Source organism: Schistocerca americana, chromosome 9 (assembly GCF_021461395.2).
Source record: "Schistocerca americana isolate TAMUIC-IGC-003095 chromosome 9, iqSchAmer2.1, whole genome shotgun sequence".
NCBI classification, from domain to species: Eukaryota; Metazoa; Arthropoda; class Insecta; order Orthoptera; family Acrididae; genus Schistocerca; species Schistocerca americana.
The window spans coordinates 207,568,115-207,593,704 of NC_060127.1; the positions used below are offsets into that span (position 1 = coordinate 207,568,115).

The window sequence follows — 25,590 nt, forward strand, 5'->3', positions numbered from 1 at the left end:
TGCATGGAAGTTGCAGAGTTGGATATCGCCGTCGCAGACGTATGCTGGTCTACAAAGATTTGTTGAATATTACTGGCACTTATGGTTCCGTTCCAGTGCCTGGCACCAGTAAGAAGGTCACCAATCTGAAGAAGATTGCCAGTATATCTGTATTGTCAGGTCCTAAATACTTTTTAGGTCTGAAATTGAATTTTTCTATTGCTAAATCATCTGAATCAAGTAGTATTGGTAATGGTTGGATTACATTCAAAAAAACTGATACAGCAGAAATTGACAGAATTCTAAAAATAGAACAAGAGTAGTTAGGACATGTATAAATAAACATGACAAACCCTATTTTCAGGGCTATATTTTATTTTAGACTAATGGATCTACGCAGATATTTGTAAAAACGACAATGACATATCATTCCATATTAATGTAATACTGCCGCCTTCTGAAGAAGATAGATTTAAATCTGTCAAAACCTAGGTAAAGATTACTTTATCCATTGCAACTGGTCGGCTGTTTTTAATCTTATTATTCGTTTTGTGCTGAACTAAACTAATGTTGTGGATAGTTTTCCTTTGATTTTCACCCATTTAAAGTCACCTCAAACATTATCAGAAGCCATGGACCTGGAACCTTAGACAAACCAACAGTCACAAGGTAACTTGTGGATTTGTGAATCTACTGTAGACTCGACTTTTATAAACAAAGAAACCAAATATAGGTAATTCTTAATAGCAGTGGAGCTCATCCAGCATTAATGTGGGTAAATTGATATAATTAAGACAAAAGGTGAAATCACTACAAGAAATAGCAGAGAAAGTAGGCCTTAGAATATCATTTGAAAAAAACGGAGATTATGCTAACTGACCCACCACTTGCAAACAAAATTACAATAGGAAAACAGGAAATCAAAATTGTTGATAAATTTAAATATTTAGGCGAGATAATAACATACAATCTAAATGAGAAGCCATCGTGGCAGAATAGAATAAAAAAACTGAACTACGCAAATTACATTACCAAAACTACATACAACAAAAAAGCCTATCTATAGATGCAAAATTAAAACACTATAAAACAGTTACACAACCAGAAATAACGTATGCAGCTGAAACTATCTTCAAAAAAACTGATACAGCAGAAATTGACAGAATTCTAAAAATACAACAAGAATAATTAGGACATGTATAAATAAACAGTATAAAATAAATGGACATTGGAGAATAGCATCAAATGAAACAGTATATAATAAAATAGAACCAGTCATGAGCACGATCAGGAAGAAACGCATCTCATCCTTTGGACATCTGATGAGAACTCCAGAAAACAGAATTAGTAAAAAAATAATACAAAAATTGTGGAATAGCAAGAGCGACATTAAATGGATCACAGAAATTAAGGAAGATATAAAAGAACTCCAAATTACAGTAGATTACCTAAAAAACAAGACAGAGAAAACCAGAATACTGCAAGACCCGCAAACCAGACTACAAATGAAAATCAATAAAAGGAGTACAGAAAGAGTGGTCTCAGATGAAGAAAGAAAGAAAATATCTGAAGGAATGAAGAAATATTGGGCAGACAGAAGAGCAAAACACCTTTCTAATTGACTCTAATAATTATATTATCTAAATACCATATTAAGTTATTGTTGAGCCAAATTGTATCTCTGTGTAACAACTTGTTTACAACTTTGTATTTCTGACTAGAGTGGTCCAATGAAGGTCATAAAACAAATAATAATTCAGACAAAAGATGTGACGCTGTTGTAGCTGGTTACCTGGAGGTGACAGGTCTCGCACTGAAGGAGACGGCGCGCTGGTGCAGGCGGCGGTGTGACGGCAGGGAGTAGCCCTTCGTGCTGGACAGTAGCACCCACTCACCGTCCGCCTCACCCGGGTAGCTGGGAGGGTGGTGGGGCTGATGGTAGTGGTGCCGGTGAAGCGAGTCCAGCCCCGAGGGCTCTTCTGGGAAAATGTAGCCGGGTCTGGCAGGGCCGTGCTGCTGGTGGTGGGGTTGGGAGAGGCCGTACACACTGCCGCCACCACCCTCTCCGATCTCGGCACTGCCGGGAGGGGGCGCCCAGGGGGGCCGGTGTAGGGGGCGCTGGTCGGTGACGATGTCGCCGTGGTGATGCGCCAAGTATTCGTAAGGGTCTGCCGGCAGTGACGGCTTCACAGCCGGGGGGCGCTCCGGGGCGGGTCTGTGCCAGACGGAGGTCGGCTGAGGCCGGTCCCAGCGATCGTGGGGGGGACTGCTCTGCTGGCCCCTGCAAACCACCGCGGCTGCAGTGAGCTAGCTAGTCGCGCAGTCCGTGTGCCTTATTTTTACTGGCTTTTTGCCAGAAAAAATGTAGCTATTCACAATTGAAAGTTAACTTCCATTTTAACATTATACTGTTATTCTCAATTAAAAATGAATGTGTATTATCAATTACTATTGCTGAAATAGTATTTTACAAACACGAGAAAAAATTGGTGATCAGCAGCAATAAATCGAAAAATTCTGCTGGAACACATAGCTGTTTCCTGATGATGCTGTGGTGTACCTTTAGTGACCATAGGAAGATACAAGATGGTGTGACGAATAGCAGCTTACTCTGTAGAAAAATGTAAGTTAATGTTCAAATATAGTATCAGTAGGTACTGCTTGACACAGTCACCTCTATTGAAATGAAATGAAATGTCGTGTGGCTAGGGCCTCCCATTGGGTAGACCGTTCGCCTGGTGCAGGTCTTTCGAGTTGACGCCACTTCGGCGACCTGTGCGTCGATGGGGATGAAATGATGATGATTAGGACAACACAACACCCAGTCCCTGAGCGGAGAAAATCTCCGACCCAGCCGGGAATTGAACCTGGGCCCTTAGGATTGACAGTCTGTCACGCTGACCACTCAGCTACCACCTCTATTAAATACCTAGGATTAATGTTGCAGACGAAATGGAACAAGCATGTAAGGATAGTATAGCGAAGGCACGCCTTTGTGGTTTGCTATTTCAGCAATTACCGTATCAAATGCAATTTTTACTATTATGTGAGGGAATTACGAAGTATCTCATCTGTAGCTAGGTTGATGCATGATTCAGTGTCCCTGCAGCCCCAGGTTGTGTTCCTACTCGGTGACATGGTTTGTGCTCTAGGTCACGAACCACTAACGTCACTCACCCGTTGTGGTGTTCTTTGTTGTGTGTTCCAGTTCTAGTTATTATTGGACAGAGCTCAGCAATATCTCACCCATAGCTATTCTGTAGCGTGACCCAGGGTGGTCGGCGGCCAGGGTTGGGCTTCCATTTAGCGACCTTGGCAGCGGCCCAGGGCACTGCCTCCAGCGTCACCCAGCCGTCACGATCGTCGTAGGGATGACGGTGGCTTTTGGACTCCAGCAAACTCCAGCTGTGCTCGCTGGAGCCCAGCTCGCCGTCGCCATCACCGGAACCCTCGACAGGGCCCGTGTCTCTCTCACTGTACTCACTGCTGGTGCTGCTTTTGTCACCAGCCTCCTCATTGTCCAGGTACAGGCTCGCCAACCTGCGGCACACACAATCTGGCTACCTTCCGAAGTACAAATTTCTGGGCATGAAGTGAGTGGAGCAGAAACTTCTTCTACATCTGTGCTCTGCGAGCTACTGTAAGATGTGCAGTGCAGAGTACAAATTGCACAAGTATCATCCCCCACCCCCTCCTACACTTACTGGTGGACGCTTAACGGCAATCGAGGTTGTTGGTTCCTCTTAGTATGACGCTGGATTTCCTTAACTTCAGCACTGTATTCTTTACACGGGTTATACATGGTGTAGCTATTCTGAGGTGTTGGCATGCCCTAATGAGAGCAGCACAATTTATGAGGGGCGTTCAATAGGTAATGCAACACCCTCTTCTGTTGAAAGAATACGGAATGTTGTGGACATCTTGGAATACTTGTATTCCCCCTTCAGTCCCTATAGTTTGACGAAGTTCCGATAGCCCTGAAAATGGCAAGTGCAACGGAGGCGCGTTCCTAGCACAGAGTTGTCTCTGAGTTTCTTTTTACGCAAAACTAGAGCTTCACAAATATTCATAGGCGCTTCCAGAATGTCTACGGAGATCTAGCAATGAACAAAAGCACAGTGAGTCGTTGGGCTAGGCGCCTGTCAGCATTGCAGTATGGTCTCGCAACCCTGCCCGATCCTGTGAGCTAACCTCAGGAAACCGATGAAACGACTTCAATCGTATTCGTCGCCACAAAAATGCAAACGAACTTCTGCTTATCCTTGACAACGCAGGGCCTCACACAGGTCTATACACCTGAAAGGAGCTCACAACACTTCACTGAACTGTCTTTCCTCATCCACCCCACAGCCTTCTTATCGCACCTTCTGACTTCCATCTGCTCGGCCCAATGAAGGATAAACTTCGCGGGAAGCAGTAAGCAGGTGATGGGGAAGTTACTGATGCAGCAAAAATTGGCCCCGTCATCGACCAGCTGAGTGGTACCTTGAGAGCGTACAGGCCATCCCAGTAAGGTGGTGTAACGGGGTCGCAGTGAACGGAGATTACTCCGAAAAATGGGGCTTCGCAGCCAAAGGAGTGGGGAGTAATATGATGTACTTGAACTCGCAATAAAATCAACGTGATCTGAGAAAAATTTCTCATTGAACGCCCTTCGTGTAATCCGAGCTATGAATCTTGCATTTTCTTTGCAGAGTTCGCCTTTCAACTATCCTCAATGGCCACGGCTAAGGTCCGAGGACCTTGGTGGACAAAAAACGTGACAATTTCTGCTGATCCATCATCTGAACCTAAAATATCCATCATGTAAACCTTACATTCCGCGAAACGTGGATCATCAGATACGGTAACGCTTGTAGGCCACCATGGTTCCTGGAACTTAACACTTTTAGATTTTTGCTGATGAGGACGGTTCAAAGGTGAGGTCAGCAACGTGAAAATAAAGAGACGATTCCTCGCTTGCATTAGGAACAGTGCTGCTCTCATAAGAGAACGCTGAGACGAACTCAGAAGAGCTACGACCGTTGTTAAGAGAATTCGAAAGTGCTTTGAATTCGGAGATGGAATTAATGAAACTCACTTTAGAACTTGATCAACGACTTCGTGTCAGGCCGTTCGGAAAAGGCAATACTTTCTCGTAAGGGCGTGCTCTCGACAGGCAGTGGGAGACGAGAAACACTGCTTCTCAGTCGTTTCAGCTGATCGACCACCACTCAGCGTGTGATCACGGCGCAATATATGTTGCTCAGTAGAGTTTATCGCATATTGTACAACATTACACTTGTCCGTATATGACATTATAAATCATCGAATAGATGCCTCCGAATGAGATTTGTTAGATAGAGCTAATTAGCCAAAATTATTACACACTGAAGCGCCAAAGAAACTAGTATAGGCATGCATATTCAAATACAGAGATATGTAAATAAGCGAAATACGGCGCTGCGTTCGGCAACGCCTATATAAGACAACAAGTGTCTGACACAGTTGTTAGGTGCTGCAATTCACACGCCAGTATCACAGCTGGACGTCCACTACGTGGCGACCCGGGACCTTACAGACGAATCACGTGTTATGCTCCATCAGGCAGATGGCCGTTGTATATGGCAAAGGAACCAGGCTGGAGGAGAGAGCGTAGTGGTCTGTGGGATGTTTTCGTGGCATTCTCTGGGTGATCTCGTTATTCTGCAAGGTACAGTGCATCAACAACAGTATGCTTCTATGCTTTGGGACCATGTCCACACCTACATGTGATTTGTTTCTCGTCAGAGCGATGGCATCTACCAGCTGGACAATACGACATGCCACACAGCTCACGGTGTACGTGCGTGGTTCAGAAAGCACCAGGATGAGTTTACCATACTCTCCTGGCCACCACGCTCCCTGGATTTGGGCTCAATAGAGAATCTGTTGGACCATCACGATCGCGCTGTATGCACCGTGGACTGTTAGTCGAGAAACCCAGCTGGGCACGGTGGTGGAGTCGGCGTGGCTCCACATCCCTGCCGGTACCTTCCAGAACCTCACCGGCGCTCTTTCTGCACGTCTCGCAGCTGTCTGCGCACCAAAAGCTGGTTATTCAGACTTTGGACAGGTGCTCACATAATGACACTGGACAGTGTATTTAATACTGAAGCCAGTGGAGTGGCGTAACCATATATTCGCAATTATTTCGCTAACAGCTCGTCTCAGCATGCATGTTAACTGGGACGTCTTTGCTTCTCTTATCATATACCTCCATTCACGTCAGTTTCTCCTATTAATTGTGATAGACTATGTATGTGTTTATTTACTTGTACACGCAATGTTTAATTCATTCGATCTATTCTCAACAATTGAGTTTATCGTGATTATAATGGGTAACAGAAGAAATATTGAATTTAATTGATGAAAGGAGAAAATATAAAAATGCAGTAAATGAAGCAGGCAAAAAGGAATACAAACGCCTCAAAAATGAGATCGACAGGAAGTGCAAAATGGCTAAGCAGGGATGGCTAGAGGACAAATGTAAGGATGTACAGGCTTATCTCACTAGGGGTAAGATAGATACTGACTACAGGAAAATTTAAGAGACCTTTGGAGATAAGAGAACCATTTGTATGAACATCAAGAGCTCAGATGGAAACCCAGTTCTAAGCAAAGAAGGGAAAGCAGAAAGGTGGAAGGAGTATACAGAGGGTCTATACAAGGGCGATGTACTTGAGCACAATATTATGGAAATGGAAGAGGATGTAGATGAAGATGAAATGGGAGATACCATACTGCGTGAAGAGTTTGACAGAGCACTGAAAGACCTGAGCCGAAACAAGGCCCCCGGAGTAGACAACATTCCATTGGAACTACTGACGGCCTTGGGAGAGCCAGTCCTGACAAAACTCTACCATTTGGTGAGCAAAATGTATGAAACAGGCGAAATACCCTCAGACTTCAAGAAGAATATAATAATCCCAATCCCAAAGAAAGCAGGTGTTGACAGATGTGAAAATTACCGAACAATCAGTTTAATAAGCCACAGCTGCAAAATACTAACACATATTCTTTACAGACGAATGGAAAAACTAGTAGAAGCCGACCTCAGGGAAGATCAGTTTGCATTCCGTAGAAATACTGGAACACGTGAGGCAATACTGACCTTACGCCTTATCTTACAAGAAAGATTAAGGAAAGCCAAACCTACGTTTCTAGCATTTGTAGTCTTGGAGAAAGCTTTTGACAATGTTGACTGGAATACTCTCTTTCAAATTCTAAAGGTGGCAGGGGTAAAATACAGGGAGTGAAAGGCTATTTACAATTTGTACAGAAACCAGATGGCAGTTATAAGAGTCGAGGGACATGAAAGGGAAGCAGTGGTTGGGAAGGGAGTAAGACAGGGTTGTAGCCTCTCCCCGATGTTATTCAATATTTATATTGAGTAAGCAGTAAAGGAAACAAAAGAAATATTCGGAGTAGGTATTAAAATCCATGGAGAAGAAATAAAAACTTTGAGGTTCGCCGATGACATTGTAATTCTGTCAGAGACAGCAAAGGACTTGGAAGAGCAGTTGAACGGAATGGATGGTGTCTTGAAGGGAGGATATAAGATGAAGATCAACAAAAGCAAAATGAGGATAATGGAATGTAGTCGAATTAAGTCGGGTGATGTTGAGGGTATTAGATTAGGAAATGAGACACTTAAAGTAGTAAAGGAGTTTTGCTATTTGGGGAGCAAAATAACTGATGATGGTCGAAGTAGAGAGGATGTAAAATGTAGACTGCCAATGGCAAGGAAAGCGTTTCTGAAAAAGAGAAATTTATTAACATCGAGTATAGATTTAATTGTGAGGAAGTCGTTTCTGAAAGTATTTGTATGGAGTGTAGCCATGTATGGAAGTGAAACATGGACGGTAAATAGTTTGGACAAGAAGAGAATAGAAGCTTTCGAAATGTGGTGCTACAGAAGAATGCTGAAGATTAGATGGGTAGATCACATAACTAATGAGGAAGTATTGAATAGGATTGGGGAGAAGAGAAGTTTGTGGCACAACTTGACCAGAAGAAGGGATCGGCTGGTAGGACATGTTCTGAGACATCAAGGGATCACCAATTTAGTATTGGAGGGCAGCGTGGAGGGTAAAAATCGTAGGGGGAGACCAAGAGATGAATACACTAAGCAAATTCAGAAGGATGTAGGTTGCAGTAGGTACTGGGAGATGAAGAAGCTTGCACAGGATAGAGTAGGATGGAGAGCTGCATCAAACCAGTCTGAGGACTGAAGACCACAACAACAACAATCAGTGGATCACGTAACTAACTAGTTATGAAGAGAAACAGTGTTGCAGGAAGGTGCGTAATAAACGAATACAAGGAAAGTGGATGTAAAGAATTGAGATACCCAGTGATCTGGAAAAGATTTAAATTTTTGGCAAAAAGAGTTGATAGGAAAATTTGACGTCACCTGTTGGTGGGTTCCTCGGTCGATGGCCGCAGTCGATTCCCGGGGTCGATCTTGTTGTCATGGTCCCTGATTGGTGTAGCAACCTGTGCTGGTGGTCGATCGCGCGTAGATGCCGCCAATTCCTTCAGAAACTTCTCGATCAGCTCCTACGACCAAACGATGGTAATGTATTCCAGAACGCAACACGATGCTCCTTTTTGAACTGTTGTGGAAAGAGTGTGATGTAAATTGGCAATACACTAGGCGTGTTGCGTAAGACGTACACTGAAAGCCAAAGAAACTTTCACAGGCATGCGTATTGAAATACCGAGATATGTACACAGGCAGAATACGGCGCTGCGGTAGGGTACCAAGAGTCTGCTGCAGTTGTTAGATAAGTTACTTCTGCTACAATGGCAGGTTATCAAGATTTAAGTGAGTTTGAACGTGGTGTTATAGTCGGTGCACGGGGAGGTAGCGTTGCTCACGTCCGTAGGTTTAACCTTAAAATACCCTACACGTGCCTCCTGGGTGGTGCTAATTGAGCAACAGTGATTACAGGCAGCCAGACTATCCATAGGATCTCCTGGCAATGACATATCAACTAAATAGCAGAAACAGTTCTTTTCAGAGCTCATTAACAAGAAACATTGGACCAACTATCAGACTCCTTCAACTGAATATCGAAAGCATTAGCAGGGCAAAGTGTGACTATCTGTCAAAATTTTTGGTGGACAATAATATCGATGTCGTCGCCATTCAAGAAACTCGTGTTTCCAGCGAAGAAATATTCCGAAGCCGAGGTCGAATTCCTGGATATTCTGCACTTGGTGTAACTTACCACGAGGTGTATGGAATTGCTACGTATGTCCGTAACAACATAAACGAAGCTTCGCTGATTTCTGTAAGTGTGGAGGCAGATATACATACAGTTGTCATACAATTGCACGGCATTACTATTACAAATGTTTACAAACCACCCAAAACAACATGGCCTGATTTTGTCCTACACACAGCAGAACATCCTGCAATTTACATAGGAGACTTCAATAGTCACCATGAACTTTGGAAGTACTCTCAAAATGATGAAAATGGGAGCATGCTTGCAGAATGGATCGAAGAGAATAATCTTCATCTAGTGTTTGATGCTAAAGATCAAGGCACTTTCAGGTCAGCTGCTTGGGACAAGGATTCAAATCCTGACTTATGCTTTGTTAGCTGCAACGAAACTGGCTTTCCCATCAACACCACAAGGAAAGTGATAGATGCCTTTCCTCACAGCCAACACAGACCTGTAATAATACAAATTGGCTGCACTGTTCCTGTCATACGATCAACTCCGCATGCTCGATGGAATTTCCAGAAAGCCGACTGGATGAAGTTTTCAACGGAACTGGATAAGACCATTCGATGGATACCTCCATCACATAATAACTATCAACGCTTCATTGGTGCAGTAACAGCAACAGCTAAAAAGTGTATGCCAAGAGGATACCGAAAAGAATATGTTCCAGGATGGAATGAGGAAAGTGAAACACTGTACCAATACTTCCAGCAAAGTGGTGACCCAGAGATAGCTACGGAACTATTGTCCAGCTTGGACATGTCTCGGAGGCAGAAATGGGCAGAAACGGTCAAAACTATGGACTTTACCCACTCGAGCAGGAAAGCATGGAGTCTTCTGAGAAAACTGGGAGGAAGTGCACCAGCATGCAGAAAAAATTCGGGAGTAACACCAGACCAAATTGCTTCCCACATCATTACCACCTCAAGAGTACCTCCTGACAAGAAACATACAAGACATATCAGACGACAGCTTCGTGACCTTAAAAAGAAGGCATCTCCCTCATCTGAGTATACCCATCCCTTCACACTTTCAGACATTGACTCTGGACTGAAGGACCTCAAACCTCTTAAGGCACCTGGATTCGATGGTATCCACCCAGAATTCCTGATCCATATGGGAGGAAAAGCTAAGAAATGGCTGGCAGAATTCTTCACTGACATCCTGCTGACTGGTCAACTTCCATCTGAGTTTAAAAAGGTGAAGATAATATCTGTTCTGAAACCTGGCAAACCCAGCAACAGGGTAGAAAACTATCGCCCCATTTCCCTACTCAGCTGCTGCTACAAGCTTTTTGAAAGGCTAATATATAACAGAATAAGTAGCGCTATCTTAGAGAACGTTCCAGTTGATCAGGCAGGCTTCAGACCAGGGCGTAGCTGCTGCGACCAAGTATTGTCTCTCACATCCTTCATAGAGTCAGGATACCAAATGAAGCAGAAAACATCAGTGGCATTTGTTGATCTAACTGCCGCCTTCGACACTGTGTGGAGGGAAGGCCTTATCTACAAATTTCTCCGCATCATACCCTGCAGAACAATGGCTCGACTGATTAACAGCATGCTAAGTGATCGGAAGTTCCAGGTAATCACTGGAAGCAATATAAGTAAGGAGAGGAAGCTGAACAACGGATTGCCTCAAGGATCAGTTCTCTCACCCTTACTGTTCAACCTATATCTATCTGATCTACCTGACACTTCATCCAGAAAATACTGCTATGCTGATGACCTGGCTCTAGCCGTCAAACACCAGGAAATGAAGACAACAGAAGAGATTTTAGCCAATGACCTGTCTGCATTAGACAATTACTTCAAAATCTGGAGACTCCAACCCAGTGTGAGTAAAACAGAAGTGTGTTGCTTCCATCTAAATAACCAGTTGGCGAACGTAAAACTGGAGGTAAGTTTCAGAGGCAGAATTCTTCATCACAACTGGAACCCAAAATATCTTGGTGTCATCCTGGATCGAACACTATGCTTCAAACAACACCTTCTTAACTTAGCTCAAAAGCTGAGGACTCGAAACAACATCCTCCATAAGCTATGCGGAACTACCTGGGGATCTTCAGCAACCACCCTGCGAACTTCAGCTCTGGGCTTGGTATACTCAAGTGCTGAGTACTGTGCACCTGTTTGGATGAATAGTCATCATACAAGGCTTGTTGATACCCAGCTGAATACGACAATGCGCATAATATCTGGCACAATCAGATCTACTCCAGTTTATTGGCTTCCACTGTTAACCGGTATAATGCCTCCTGATCTACGCAGATGTACTGCCCTTATGAGAGAATTCCACAAGATCTCCAGGAATTCTAACCTACCCGTGCATAGCGACCTGCCACTTTTAAATCGCAAGAGACTGAAATCACGTCATCCAACTCTGTGCGATGCTGCTGACATGGTTGCTAAGAATTTCAAACCTCTTGAAGAATGGAAAGGTCGGTGGGAAGCAATGACAGATGTGCACCTGCATAACATCTTCTCAGGTGCTAAACTTCCAAGTGGATTCGACTTACCACGCAAGACGTGGTCTACTCTCAACAGAATCCGTACCAGCCATGGGCGATGCAGGGATGCTCTCTTCAAGTGGAACAAGCTGCCTGATCCAGCTTGTGACTGCGGGGCTCCATACCAGACTGTTCACCACATTGTCAGTGAATGCAGGATTCGAGCCTATCACGGCGCCAAAGAGGACTTCCTGCTAGCAACTCCAGATGCAGTGCGCTGGATTGAAGGACTGGATATTCAGTTGTAAAGACATACTTAAGTTTCTTGTGTGTCAATATGTACATATGTATATGTAATATCATGATATGTCTGTATTAGCCATACGCTAAATAAAAAAGTCGGTGCACGAGCGATGGGACAGAAATCTCCGAGGTACCGATGAAGTGCGGATTATGCTGTACGGCCAATTCACGAGTGTACCGTGAGTGTAAGGAATCAGGTAAAACATCAAATCTCCGACATCGCTGCGGCTGAAAAAAGATGCTGCACGAACGGGACCTACGACGAGTGAAGAGAATTGTTCAACATGACGGAAGTGCGACCCTTCCGCAAATTGCTTGGAGATTTCACTATTGAACCATCAACGAAACATCATCGATATGGGCTTTCGGATACGAAGGCCCACTCGTTTTCCCTTGATGACTGCGCGACACAAAGCTTTACGCCTGGACTGACCCCATCAATACCAACATTGGACTGTCGATGACTGGAGACATGATGCCTGGTCGGACGAGTCTCGTTTCAAATTGTATCGAGCGGACGGACTTGTACGGGTGTGGAGACAACCTCATGAATCCATGGACCCCGCATGTCAGCTGGGGCTGTTCAAGCTGGCGGAGGCTCTGTAATGATGCGGGGCGTGTGCCGTTGGAGTGATACGGGACCCCTGATACGTCTAGATACGATTCTGAGAGGTGACGGGTACGTAATCACCTGCTTCCATTCATGTCCACTGTGCATTCCGACGGACTTTGGAAATTCCAGCAGGACAGTGCGATACCCCACATCTGGAATTGCTACGGAGTGGCTCCGGGAATACTCTTCTGAGTTTAAACACTTCCGCTGGCCATCAAACTCCCCAGACATGAACATTATTGAGCATGTCTGGCATGCCTTGCAACGTGCTGTTCAGAAGAGATCTCCACCCCGTCGTACTCTTCCGGATTTATGGACAGCTCTGCAGGATTCATGATGTCATTTGAGTCCACCAGTACTTCAGACATTAGTCGAGTCCATGCCGCCGGCCGGAGTGGCCGAGCGGTTCTAGGCGCTACAGTCTGGAGCCGCGCGACCAGTGCGGTCGCAGGTTCGAATCCTGCCTCGGGCATGGATGTTTGTGATGTCCTTAGGTTAGTTAGGTTTAAGTAGTTCTAAGTTCTAGGGGACTGGTTACCTCAGAAGTTAAGTCCCATAGTGCTCATTCGAGTCCATGCCACGTCGTGTTGCGGCACTTCTGCGTGCTCGCTGGGGACCTACACGATATTAGGCATATCTGCCAGTTTCTTTAGCTCCTCAGCGCATATATATTTTTACACAACCGATCGATATATATCGATATGAAAACATCAATATCTAGCGCTGATATTTTCATTTTATATTATATTATTCACGGTTTTCGGAAAATATTTGAAGCTGCTCTTCTGAAACCGCAGTAGGATGTAATTTTACTTTCACTGTATGAAGAGAGTCTTATTACTTTTTGAGTTTTCATAACGTCCAAAATTTTCTTTGTGTGGAGCAAGTATATGTGGCACAAAAGGAGAACTACGATTGCACTGGGGTATGGTGGTGTGAATGGAATGTGAAGGTGAGAAGAAACTGTATATCAGTTGGGTTAAAAAATAGTTTTTAACGTAACTAGTGAGCTATTTCTTCACATCGACATTCTTCAAAAACAGTTGCTGAAAGTAATTTAAAAAAAATCTAAGTGACAAGATTGGTCGTTTCGTTTGGCGGAGATGTGTGATGGGAAATCCTGACGTTATTGCCGCTCGACGCTACCAACAGAAACTTCAACGTTTAGCTTCACCACGCAATTTTGACACTATAACTGCTAGGTCGCTGGAGTTTGCAGAAATGGGAAACAGGGAAGTCGACACGAGGTGTTCTGGACAAACCCGATATGTGACAAAACCAAACGGTGGGCCCATCAGACGTGTTTTACCTTGCCACTGACATGCACTTACCATTGTTAGCAAAGTGGTTATCGCCAAGCGTGAACGTGCATCGTATTCCTTTCAATTCCCGCTCTACAGGGAATAGAGAGCAGGCACGCTGCTAGCTTGTTGATTTACAGAATATCTAATAATAAATCAATAAAATATACAGCTCCAAAACCTGCAGTATATTTACAGTGTGTAGCCGATCTTTTTATAGGGAGATACGTCGATACTTCTTACGCCTATATATTGATGCTTTTTTGATAAATCAAGAGCCGATAATATCTTTTAAAATATCGATATATCGGAACCCTATATTTTTAAAAATACCAGCAGTCCTACTTCTTCCAGTGTTTTGGAGAGGCGCAGAGCAGTTACTCCCGTCTTCATCGTGTGGGAAGCCATCGCGTCTGATTTCACATCACGGCTGTTACTGATTAAGAGAACTGTGACGTCACAACGGTACGTCACGGACATCCTACGTCATCACATGTTAACTTTCATGCGGCAGTATCGTGGTGCCAGTTTTCAAGAAAACAATGCCAGACCACACGTGCCATGTATCTCTACGAGTTGTCTGCGTGGTGCTGGGGTAATCCCGTGGCCAGCAAGCTCTTCAGTTCTGTCAACAGTAGGACTTGTTTGGGATCAGGTCGGACGCCAGCTCCCTCGCAGGATATCAAGGAACGACCGCAACAGCTGTGGGCCCGCATTCTTCAAGAGAGGATACGACGCCCCTTTCTGACGCCCTCACCCGTCGAAGCAACGCATACCTCAGAAAAAGAGGGAGGCGCAACGTAACACTGATAAGTGGACTCATACTGCCAAGTTTTTTGTAAATATGAAAATATTCTTTGAAGTATTTTAATACTCGTATATTTGTGAAGTCAGACGGTAGAATATGCAAAGCTGAGTAATTGAGAAATGTTGACCGAAAAGATCTGAAGCTTATTTGAGATGGAAATACTCTGAAGCGCGAAAGAAACTGGTACAGACATGCGTATTCAAATACAGAGATACGTAAAACGGCAGAATACGGCGCTGCGGTCGGCAACGCCTATATAACACAAGTGTCTGGCGCAGTTGTTAGATCGATCGATGGAACAGAGCATATCCTGGGTAGAGATAAAGTGGGGATTTTTCCTGTACGACTGTTTCACGAGTATGCCGTGAATATCTTGTATCCGGTAAAACAGCAAATCTCTGACATGGCTGCGGCCGGAAAAAGATACTCGTAGAACGGAACCAACGACGACTGAAGAGAATGGTTTAAAGTGTCAGAAGTGCAACCCTTCCGCCAAATTGCTACAGATGTCAATGCTGGGGCATCAACAAGTGTCAACGGAACATCATCGATATGGGCTTTTGGAGCCGAAGGTCCACTCGTGTACCCTTCATGGCTGCACGACACAGCTTTGCGCCTTGCCCGAGTCCGTAAACACGGCCATTGGATCGTTGATGACTGGAAACACGTTGCCTGGTCGGACGAGTCTCGTTTCAAATTGTGTCGAGCGGATGGACGTGTACTGGTATGGAGACAAACTCACGAATGTATGGACCCTGCATGTCAGCTGGGGCCTGTTCAGGCTGGCGGAGGCTCTGTAACGGCGTGGGGATTGTGCAGCTGGAGTTATATGAAACGTCTGATACGCCTAGATATGACTCTGACAGGTGACACATACGTAAGCATCCTGTCTGATCACCTGCATCCATTCACGTTCCGACGGACTTTGGGAATTCCGACAGGACAATTCGACAACTCACGCTTCCAGAATTGCTGCCGAGTGGCTCCAGGAACACTCTTCTGAGTTTAATCCCTTCCGCTGGCCACCAAACTCCCCAGACATGAACATGTCTGGGATACCTTGCAACGTGCTGTTCAGAAGAAATCTGCTCTCAATAAACTTACGTACGCTATCTGACTATTTGAGAAAATGAGTTTTTGTTAACTTTTGGCATTGAATGTTGCGTATCTTTGTTAGTTTAGAAAATAATTGCTGTATTATCGTTATTACACTACTAATGACCACTGAATAAAACGCATCTGACTTTATCAGTGAAATGTGTTCAGATCACAGTGTAGCGCTCTCATACAATATTTCACTCGCATTAAAGCTCTGAACTCTTATTATTCTCGTAAATGACACTCACTGAGCCTGACTCTGAATATGAACTACAATGAAAATGAAATTATGGCTTACCTGCGCACAATGGGCCCTTAGTCTGCTCTGCAACTTTGTTTTTTATGACTGTCATAATGAAGGTTTGCGGTGTGCAGTTCGAGACGGTATTTCATCAATCCTCAAAAATGTTACTCAGCACACAACTCGCGGTGTGCAGCGCGAGTGTGCATTCAAATAAAACCACGAATGCAAATGAAAAATCGGGTACTAATATCATTCAAAAACAAATAACTGAATCGACACTTCAAGTTTTAACTGAGCTTTTTTAAGTCATAGGAACTATTCAACTTTCTACACTTCTCACTCACGAACTAATTTGCAAAATGTCTCTTTAGCTTTTATCGCTGTAGTGAAAGACAGAACCACATAAAAACCTCTAAACTCCTCCCAAACAGGCCCAATGGTACCGACCAGCCGTCGTGTCATCCTCCGCCCATACGCCTCACGGTAGCTCCTCAGCTTCCCTCACAAGCGCTGAGTGCAGCCCGCTTGCCAACAGCGCTCGGCAGACCGGATGGCCACCCATCCAAGTACTAGCCCAGCAGATCTGACGGGAACAGGTGTTACCACTGGGGCGAGGCCCCTGGCTCAGAAGGACATAACTTTACTATAAAAACTTTACAGAAAATCTAAAACGTTAGCATTTTTATAACAATCAGCGTTTTTAAGTAACTGCAAATTAACAAACCACGTTACCTTTAAATGTTTTCTTTTCATACATTATAATAATCCTTCTGCTTAATATCTCTCTTTAAATAGCAAATTACAAAAATTGCTCCAAATAATGCTGCCTCCACTCCAGGCCATGCCAGCTTCCGTCCATTGCAAACCAGGTACATACCAAACAGTTGCTATTAGCACGCTTCACTTTACTCTGACAAAGTAAAGCTGACTTCTCTGACCAATATCTCTGGTTTCGAACATAGTTCCAAAGTGTTTAATTATGAAGGCAATGTTAAATCGATATCGCAAGGCTTGAGAACATTTATCAGATTTATAAATTAGCTCATATTTGTGGCCCATGCAATACTCAGAATTATCATAGCAAATAAGACAGCTGCCTTTCAAATAGGTCTCTATTTTACACTAAAGAGCCAAAGAAAGTGGTACACCTGCCTAATGTCGTATAGGGCCCCTGCGAGAACGCAGAAGAGCCACAACACGACCTGGCATGGACTCGACTAATGTCTGAAGTTGTGCTGGAATCAAATGATGTCATGAATCCTGCAGAGCTGTCCATAAATCCGAAAGAGTTCAAGGGGATGAAGATCTCTTCTGAACAGCACGTTGCAAGGCATCCCAGATATTCCCAATAATGTTCATGTCTGGGGAGTTTGGTGGCCAGTGGAAGTGATTAAACTCATATGAGTGTTCCTGGAGCCGCTCTGTAGCAATTCAGGACGTGGGAGGTGTCGCATTGTCGTGCTAAAATTGCTCAAGTCCGTCGGAATGCACAAAGAAGATGAATGGCTGCAGGTGATCAGACAGGATGTTTACGTATGTGTCATCTGTCAGAGTCGTATCTAGATGATATCACTCTAACTGCACACGCCAGATGCCATTACAGAGCCTCCACCAGTTTGAACAGTCCTGTACTGCCACGCAGGGTCCATGGGTTCACGAGGTTGTCTCCGTACTCATACACTTGCGTTCGATCGATACAATTTGAAACTAGACTCGTCCGACCAGGCAACATGTTTCCGGTCATCAACAGTCCAATGTCGGTGTTGACATCCCCAGTTCGCAGCTCGTGGTCGTGCGGTAGCGTTCTCGCTTCCCGCGCCCCGGTTCCCGGGTTCGATTCCCGGCGGGGTCAGGGATTTTCTCTGCCTCGTGATGACTGGGTGCAGTGTGATGTCCTTAGGTTAGTTAGGTTTAAGTAGTTCTAAGTTCTAGGGGACTGATGACCATAGATGTTAAGTCCCTTAGTGCTCAGAGCCATTTGAACCATTTTTTTGACATGCCCAGGCGAGGCGTAAAGCTTTGTGTCTTGCAGTCATCAAGGGTACACGAGTGGACCTCCGCCTCCGAAAGCCCATATCGCTGATTTTTTGTTGAGTAGTTCGCACTCTGATACTTGTTGATGGTCCAGCACTGAGTTCATGCAGCAATTTGCGGAAGGATTGCACTTCTGTTACGTCGAACGATTCTCTTCAGTCGTCGTTGGTCCCAGTCTTGCAGGCTCTTTTTCCGACAGCATATATGCAGGAGATTTGGTGTTTTATTGGATTCGTGATATTCCCGATACGCTCGTGAGAGGGCTGTACGAGAAAATCCTCACACCATTGATACCTCGGAGATGCTGTGTCCCATAGCTCGTACTCCGACTATAACACCACGTTCAAACTCACTTCAGTCTTGATAACCTAGCATTGTAGCAGCAGTAACCGACCTAACAACTGCGACACACACTTGTTGTCTTATATAGGCGTTGCCGACCGCACTGCTGTACTCTGCCTGTTTACATATCTCTGCATTTGAATACGCATGCCTATAACCAACTTCTGTGGCCTATCAGTGCATAGTCACTGCAATAACATCACATCCCTCTGAACGAGTGATGTTCCATTTTCTTTCCATCTCTCCTTCTGTTTTCGCGTGTCAGTGTGTCATAGGGGGACCCAAACCGTACTATAGAAAACACATTTCTTGTTTAAAGTTTATGTGGTTGCAGCGTAGATAGCCTGCAGTGTAAATGCGGGACTGTCTTTCATTGTTAAACGAATAAAAGATGCATTTCCCTATTTGCCAACTGCTGAGATTATCCTCTCCCGTCCTTGTGGAGAGCAGTTAGGTGTGCAAAGCCTATCTCGCTTCCTGCCGAGCCGCACACAATAGTGGACTGCTCGAACAGTCGTGTGTGTGTGTGTGTGTGTGTGTGTGTGTGGACAGGAGAGAGTTACGGCAGAGGCAAGGCGGTCGGCGACCGTAGCCTCCTTTCTGCTGGTTGCGCAGTTCAAGGTCACCCCAGCCAGCTCAGTCAAAGACCTGTCGCTGGGCCGGTTGCACGCCCCCGTCTTTCCGGGCGAAGCTAAAAGCAGACAAGTCCGAAAATACGCGACGAGGCAGCAAAGGCAGCTCACACGACGTACGGCTGACTCTTGCTACTTCGATGCTCCATATATCGAATTTCTCGATAAATCGGTCCCTACAAAACATGCACATCTACTTATTTCCAACCTTAACTCAGGACAGGACCAGCAATTTGGACAACATGCACTGCACCGACAAAGAAACTGATATAGGCACGCGTATTCAAATACATAGATATATGAACAGGCAGAATAAGGCGCTGCGGTCGGAAACGCCTATATAAACAAGTGTGTGGTGCAGTTGTTAGATCAGTTACTGCTGCCGCATTCACAGGTTATCAAGATTTAAGTGAATTTGATGTTATAGTCGGCGCACGAGCGGTGGGGCACAACATTTCCGAGGTAGCGATGAAGCGGGAATTTTCCCGTACGACCACTTCACGAGTGTACCGTGAATATCACGAATCCGGTAAAACATCAACTCTCTGACATCGCTGGGGCTGGAAAAAGATCCTGCAAGAACGGGACCAGCGATGTTTGAAGAGAGTCGTTCAACGTGACAAAAGTGCAACCCTTCCGCAAATTGCTGCCGATTTCATTGCTGGACCATCAACAAGTGTCAGCGTGCTACGGTCGCAGGTTCGAATCCTGCCTCGGGCATGGTTGTGTGTTATGTCCTTAACGTTTAAGTAGTTCTAAGTGTAGGGGAGTGATGACATCAGATGTTAAATCCCTTAGTGCTTAAAGCCATTTGAACCATTTTGAACCATTCAACATATCATCGGTATGTTCTTTCGGAGCCGAAGGCTCTCTCGTGTACGCTTCATGACCGTTTGGCACAAAGGTTTGTGCCTCAGTTGGGCCCGTCAACACCGACACTGAACTGTTGATGAATGTAAACATGTTGCCTGGTCGGACGAGTCTCGTTTCAAATTGTATCGAGCGGATGGACGTGTACGGGTATGGAGACAACCTTTTGAATCCGTGGACCCTGCATGTCATCAGGTGACTGTTCAAGCTGTTGGAGACTCTGTGATATTGTGGGGCGTGTGCAGTTGAAGTGATATGGGACCCCTGATACGTCTAGATACGATTCTGACAAGTGACACGTACGTAGGCATTCTGTCTGATCACCTGCATCCATTCATGTCCACTGTGCATTCCGATTTACTTGGGCAATTCCAGCAGGACTATGCGACAGGTCATACGTCCAGAACTGCTACAGAGTGGCTCCAGGAACACTCTTCTGAGTTTAAACACTTCCGCTGGCCACCAGACTCCCCAGACATGAACCTGGAATGCCTTGCAACGTGCTGTTCAGAAGAGATGTGTACCCCCGCCTGGACAGCCCTGCAGGATTCATGGTGCCAGTTCCCTGCAGCACTACTTCAGATGTTAGTCGAGTCCATGGCACGTCGGGCTGCGGCACTTCTGCGTGCTCACAGGGGCCCTACGCGATATTAGGCAGGTGTACCAGTTTATTTGGCTGCTCGATGTAAATTCTTTAGAGTAATGTCTTCACTGTTCCGTTTCATTGCGCTGGTGGCGTGTTGCGAACTGCCGAGTTCATTTTCAAGCCAGGGCTATTAAAGCTGCCCTAATTGTGCTTGGTTGGACGACAGTCAATTCACACATATTTAATACACATAGAGTACATACTTTCAATTGCACTCGATGAATACATCGACATTGTGAAATGGATCTGATATTCCATTGTGACTATGTATTATATGTGTATTACCTATGTGTGAATTGAGTGTTGCCTAACCAAGCACTAGTACTGCAGCTTCAATAGGCCTGGCTTGAAAAGTACTTTTGCAGTTCGAAGCTAATCACCCGCTTAATAAAACGCAACTGTGACGGGATTACAATAAAGAACGTATGTTGGACATATTCAAGAGATCAAGTTGGAGTGTTTTGTTTTACTGAACCTGCTATTATTTTAAGAAAGGTATTACACAAGTGGTTTACTTATTTAGTTTCCATAAACATGTGTATTAATTGTAGCTCGTTATTTTCTGTATGTGATTATTCCTTCTTGTTCGAAGCAATTGGGGATTATTATTGTCGTATGGGTTTGTGAGTGACATTTTGTGTGGTGCATCCCGGATGTCCCTCTTAAGAGTCGTCTGGCGCATTTTCTCTTATTTTTGGACAGGTGTTCGCAATTTCGTCTTTGGAATTTGTTGCTGGAGTGAGTCCAAACAAATGCTGCTCATCACGTCTTTAAAGCGACACTCAGAGTCGACGGAAAGAGTCGGTTTGATTCCCGTTACAGGCCACTTATTATTCCCCCTAAACTGGAACAACTATGCTGAGGTTCTCTAGCTGTATTGGAAGAGCACTGCAGCATCGAACGAAACGGGGGATTGTGCCTGACGTCCAGGCATGGGTGCTTTAATCAAATGAAACCTTTTCAAGAGACCTTCCCAAGTCTCTAAATCTATGATGTAGATAAGCAGACCGGAGCGACGAATGAACCCAGATCTAGGAGATACACGGACCACTACGCCACCCTCCCACAGTGGCTCTGCACAAATGCACGGACTATCCCAGCACGTCTTGCTCCTCAATCCAACTGACCACTCACCCTTCACCTGATTTGCTATTTACACTAAACCCGAACAGCATTGCAGACTTGGGTAGTCCATGCATTTGTTCAAAGCCAGTGCGCCAGTGTGGCGTATTGGTTAGCGGATGTCCCTATTGAGCAGGAGATCCTGGTTTGAATCCCGACCTTGGAACAAATTTTCACACTGGACTCGCATTCGGGAGGACAATGATTCAATCCCGCGTCCGGCCATCGTGATTTAGGTTTTCCGTGATTTCCCTAAATCGTCCCAGGCAAATGCCGGGATGGTTCCTCTGAAAGAGCACGGCCGATTTCCTTCCCTGTCCTTCCCTAATCCGATGACACCGATGACCTCGCTGTCTGGTCTCCTCCCCAAAACAGCCCAGCCACAAAATTTTACTTGTCACTTCAGTCGGTACATACACGGTGACACTTATTGAGCTATACGAAAAAAAACATAAATTAGTTACAAACTACGGTGTAACACAATTTATTCAACATGTAGACGTCACTACAGATTTTCCGATTTAAGTTATGACGTGTTCGATATGACTGCCATCATTGACGATGATGTGACGCAGACGAACAGCGAAATTCTGCATGGCTCGCTGAAGTGTCGGAACGTCAATGCTGTCGGTGAGCTCCTGAATGGCTGATTTCAGCTCAGCAACGGTTTTGGAGTTATTACTGTACACCTTCTCTTTAATACAGCGCCACAAAAAGGATTCGCATGTGTTTGGGTTTAGCCGAGCGGTCTACGGCGCTGCAGTCATGGACTGTGCGGCTGGTCCCGGCGGAGGTTCGAGTCCTCCCTCGGGCATGGGTGTGTATGTGTTTGTCCTTAGGATAATTTAGTTTAAGTCAAAATGGTTCAAATGGCTCTGAGCACTATGGGACTCAACTGCTGTGGTTATCAGTCCCCTATAACTTAGAACTACTTAAACCTAACTAACCTAAGGACATCACACACATCCATGCCCGAGGCAGGATTCGAACCTGCGACCGTAGCAGTCGCACGGTTCCGGACTGCGCGCCTAGAACCGCGAGACCACCGCGGCCGGCTTTGGTTTAAGTCGTGTGTAAGCTTAGGCACTGATGCCCTTAGCAGTTAAGTCTCATAAGATTTCACACACATTTGAACATTTGAAGTACTGGTTATTCTTCATGTGTTACTGTCGCTGTTAATATACATCGATAAAACTAATACCGAACTAGTCTAATGTGGGACTGTTCTGTCGAATGGCACGTAAGATGCAAGTTTCAATCATTCTACAGTGTCCAGTCACATTAGTGTGATCACCTGTCATAAGATTGAATTTCCAGCGCGGACTGCTGCGAAACGTCAGGAAGAGAGTCAGTAGGTTCAGCAAGGCACCGGCGGGGATGTAGACCCTTGCCAACTCTGGCGCTGCGGCCAGCTGCACTACGTTTCTCAGTTGACGATCCATTGCACGTGCAGCCCGATCAAGGGGCTCCTACAGATCCTCGATTGGGGTTAAATCTGGGGAGTTTGATAACCAGGGGAGTGTGGTAAACTCATGCTGGTGCTCTTCGAATCATGCACGTCCGACACTTTGCGTTGTCCTGCTGGTAGGTGCCATCACAATGAGGAAAAGCAAACTGCATGTAAGCGTGGACAAGGTCCGCCCAGTTAGCCGAGTGGTCTAACTCACGGCTTTTCGGAGCGGGTAGGAGCGCCCGGTCCCCGATACAAATCTGCCCGGTGGACTTGTGTGGAGGTCCAGTGAGCTGGCCAGTCTATGGATGATTTTTAGGCGGTTTTACGTCTGCCTCGGTGAATGCGGGCTCGTTCCCCTTCTTCTGCCTCAGTTACACTATGTCGGGGATTGCTGTGCAAACAAGTTCTCCACATACGCGTACACCGCCATTACTCTACCATGCAAACATAGGGGTTACATTCGTCTGTTGTTGTGGTCTTCAGTCCTGAGACTGGTTTGATGCAGCTCTCCATGCTACTCTATCCTGTGCAAGCTTCTTCATCTCCCAGTACCTACTGCAACCTACATCCTTCTGAATCTGCTTAGTGTATTTATCGCTTCGTCTCCCTCTACGATTATTACCCTCCACGCTGCCCTCCAATACTAAATTGGTGATCCCTTGATGCCTCAGAATATTTCATACCAAACGATCCCTTCTTCTAGTCAAGTTGTGCCACAAACTCCTCTTCTCCCCAATTCTATTCAATACTTCCTCATTAGTTATGTGATCTACCCATCCAATCTTCAGCATTCTTCTGTAGCACCACATTTCGAAAGCTTCTATTCTCTTCTTGTCTAAATTATTTATCGTCCATGTTTCACTTCCATACATGGCTACCCTCCATACAAATACTTTCAGAAACGACTTCCTGACACTTAAATCTATACTCGATGTTAACAAATTTCTCTTCTACAGAAACGTTTTCCTTTCCATTGCCAGTCTACATTTTATATCCTCTCTACTTCGACCATCATCAGTTATTTTGCTCCCCAAATAGCAAAACTTCTCATTTCCTAATCTAATTCCCTCCGCATCACCCGATTTAATTCGACTACATTCCATCATCCTCGTTTTTCTTTTGTTGATGTTCATCTTATACCCTCCTTTCAAGACACTTTCCATTCCGTTCAACTGCTCTTCCAAGTCCTTTGCTGTCTCTGACAGAATTGCAATGTCATCGGCGAACCGTAAAGTTTTTATTTCTTCTCCATGGATTTTAATACCTACTCCGAATTTTTCTTTTGTTTCCTTTATTGCTTGGTCAATATACAGATTGAATAACATCGGGGAGAGGCTAAAACCCTGTCTCACTCCCTACCCAACCACTGCTTCCCTTTAATGCCCCTCGACTCTTATAACTGCCACCTGATTTCTGTACAAATTGTAAATAGCTTTTCGCTCCCTGTATTTTACCCCTGCTCCCTTCAGAAGTTGAAAGGGAGTTTTCCAATCAACATTGTCAAAAGCTTTCTCTAAGTCTACAAATGCTAGAAACGTAGATTTGCCTTTTCTTAATCTAGCTTCTAAGTAAGTCGTAGGGTCGGTATTGCCTCACGTGTTCCAATATTTCTACGGAATCCAAACTGATCTTCCCCGAGGTCGGCATCTACCAGTTTTTCCATTCGTCTCTATAGAATTGGCGTTAGTTTTTTTGCAGCCGTGACTTATTAAACTGATAGTTCGGTAATTTTCACATCTGTCAACACATGCTTTCTTTCGGATTGGAATTATTATAGTCTTCTTGAAGTGTAAGGGTATTTCGCCTGTCTCATACGTTTTGCTCACCAGATGTTAGAGTTTTGTCAGGACTGGCTCTCTTAAGGCTATCAGTAGTTCTGATGGAATGTTGTCTACTCCTAGGGCCTTGTTTCGACTTAGGTCCTTCAGTGCTCTGTCAAACTCTTCATGCAGTATCATATCTCCCATTTCATCTTCATCTACATCCTCTTCCATTTCCATAATATTGCCCTCAACTACCTCACCCTTGTATAGACCCTCTATATACTCCTTGCACTTTTCTGCTTTCCCTTCTTTGCTTATAACTGGGTTTCCATCTGAGCTCTTGATATTCATACAAGCGGTTCTCTTTTCTCTCTAATTTTCCTGTAGGTAGTACCTATCTTACCCCAAATGAGATAAACCTCTACATCCTTACATTTGTCCTCTAGCCATGCCTGCTTAGCCATTTTGCACTTCCTGTCGATCTCATTTTTGAGACGTTTGTATTCCTTTTTGCCTGCTTCGTTTACTGCATTTTTATATTTTCTCTTTTCATCAATTAAGTTCAATATTTTTCTGTCAGCCAAGGATTTCTATTAGCCCTCGTCTTTTCACCTACTTGATCCTCTGCTGCCTTCTTTTTTTTACTTCACTACGGTCGCAGGTTCGAATCCTGCCT

At 44.8% G+C, this 25,590-nt stretch overlaps 1 protein-coding gene across 1 annotated transcript in view; it reads right to left on the reverse strand.

Moving 5' to 3' along the window:
- Positions 1 to 25,590, reverse strand: part of LOC124550828 — a 117,011-nt gene that overhangs the window by 54,374 nt on the left and 37,047 nt on the right. Inside the window, exons 4-6 of the mRNA XM_047125553.1 lie at positions 8,414 to 8,559; positions 3,226 to 3,519; positions 1,772 to 2,260 (exon numbers count right to left, since the gene is read on the reverse strand). Of these exons, the coding sequence (XP_046981509.1) occupies positions 1,772 to 2,260; positions 3,226 to 3,519; positions 8,414 to 8,559 (929 nt within the window). The remainder of the gene's footprint in view (positions 1 to 1,771; positions 2,261 to 3,225; positions 3,520 to 8,413; positions 8,560 to 25,590) is intronic.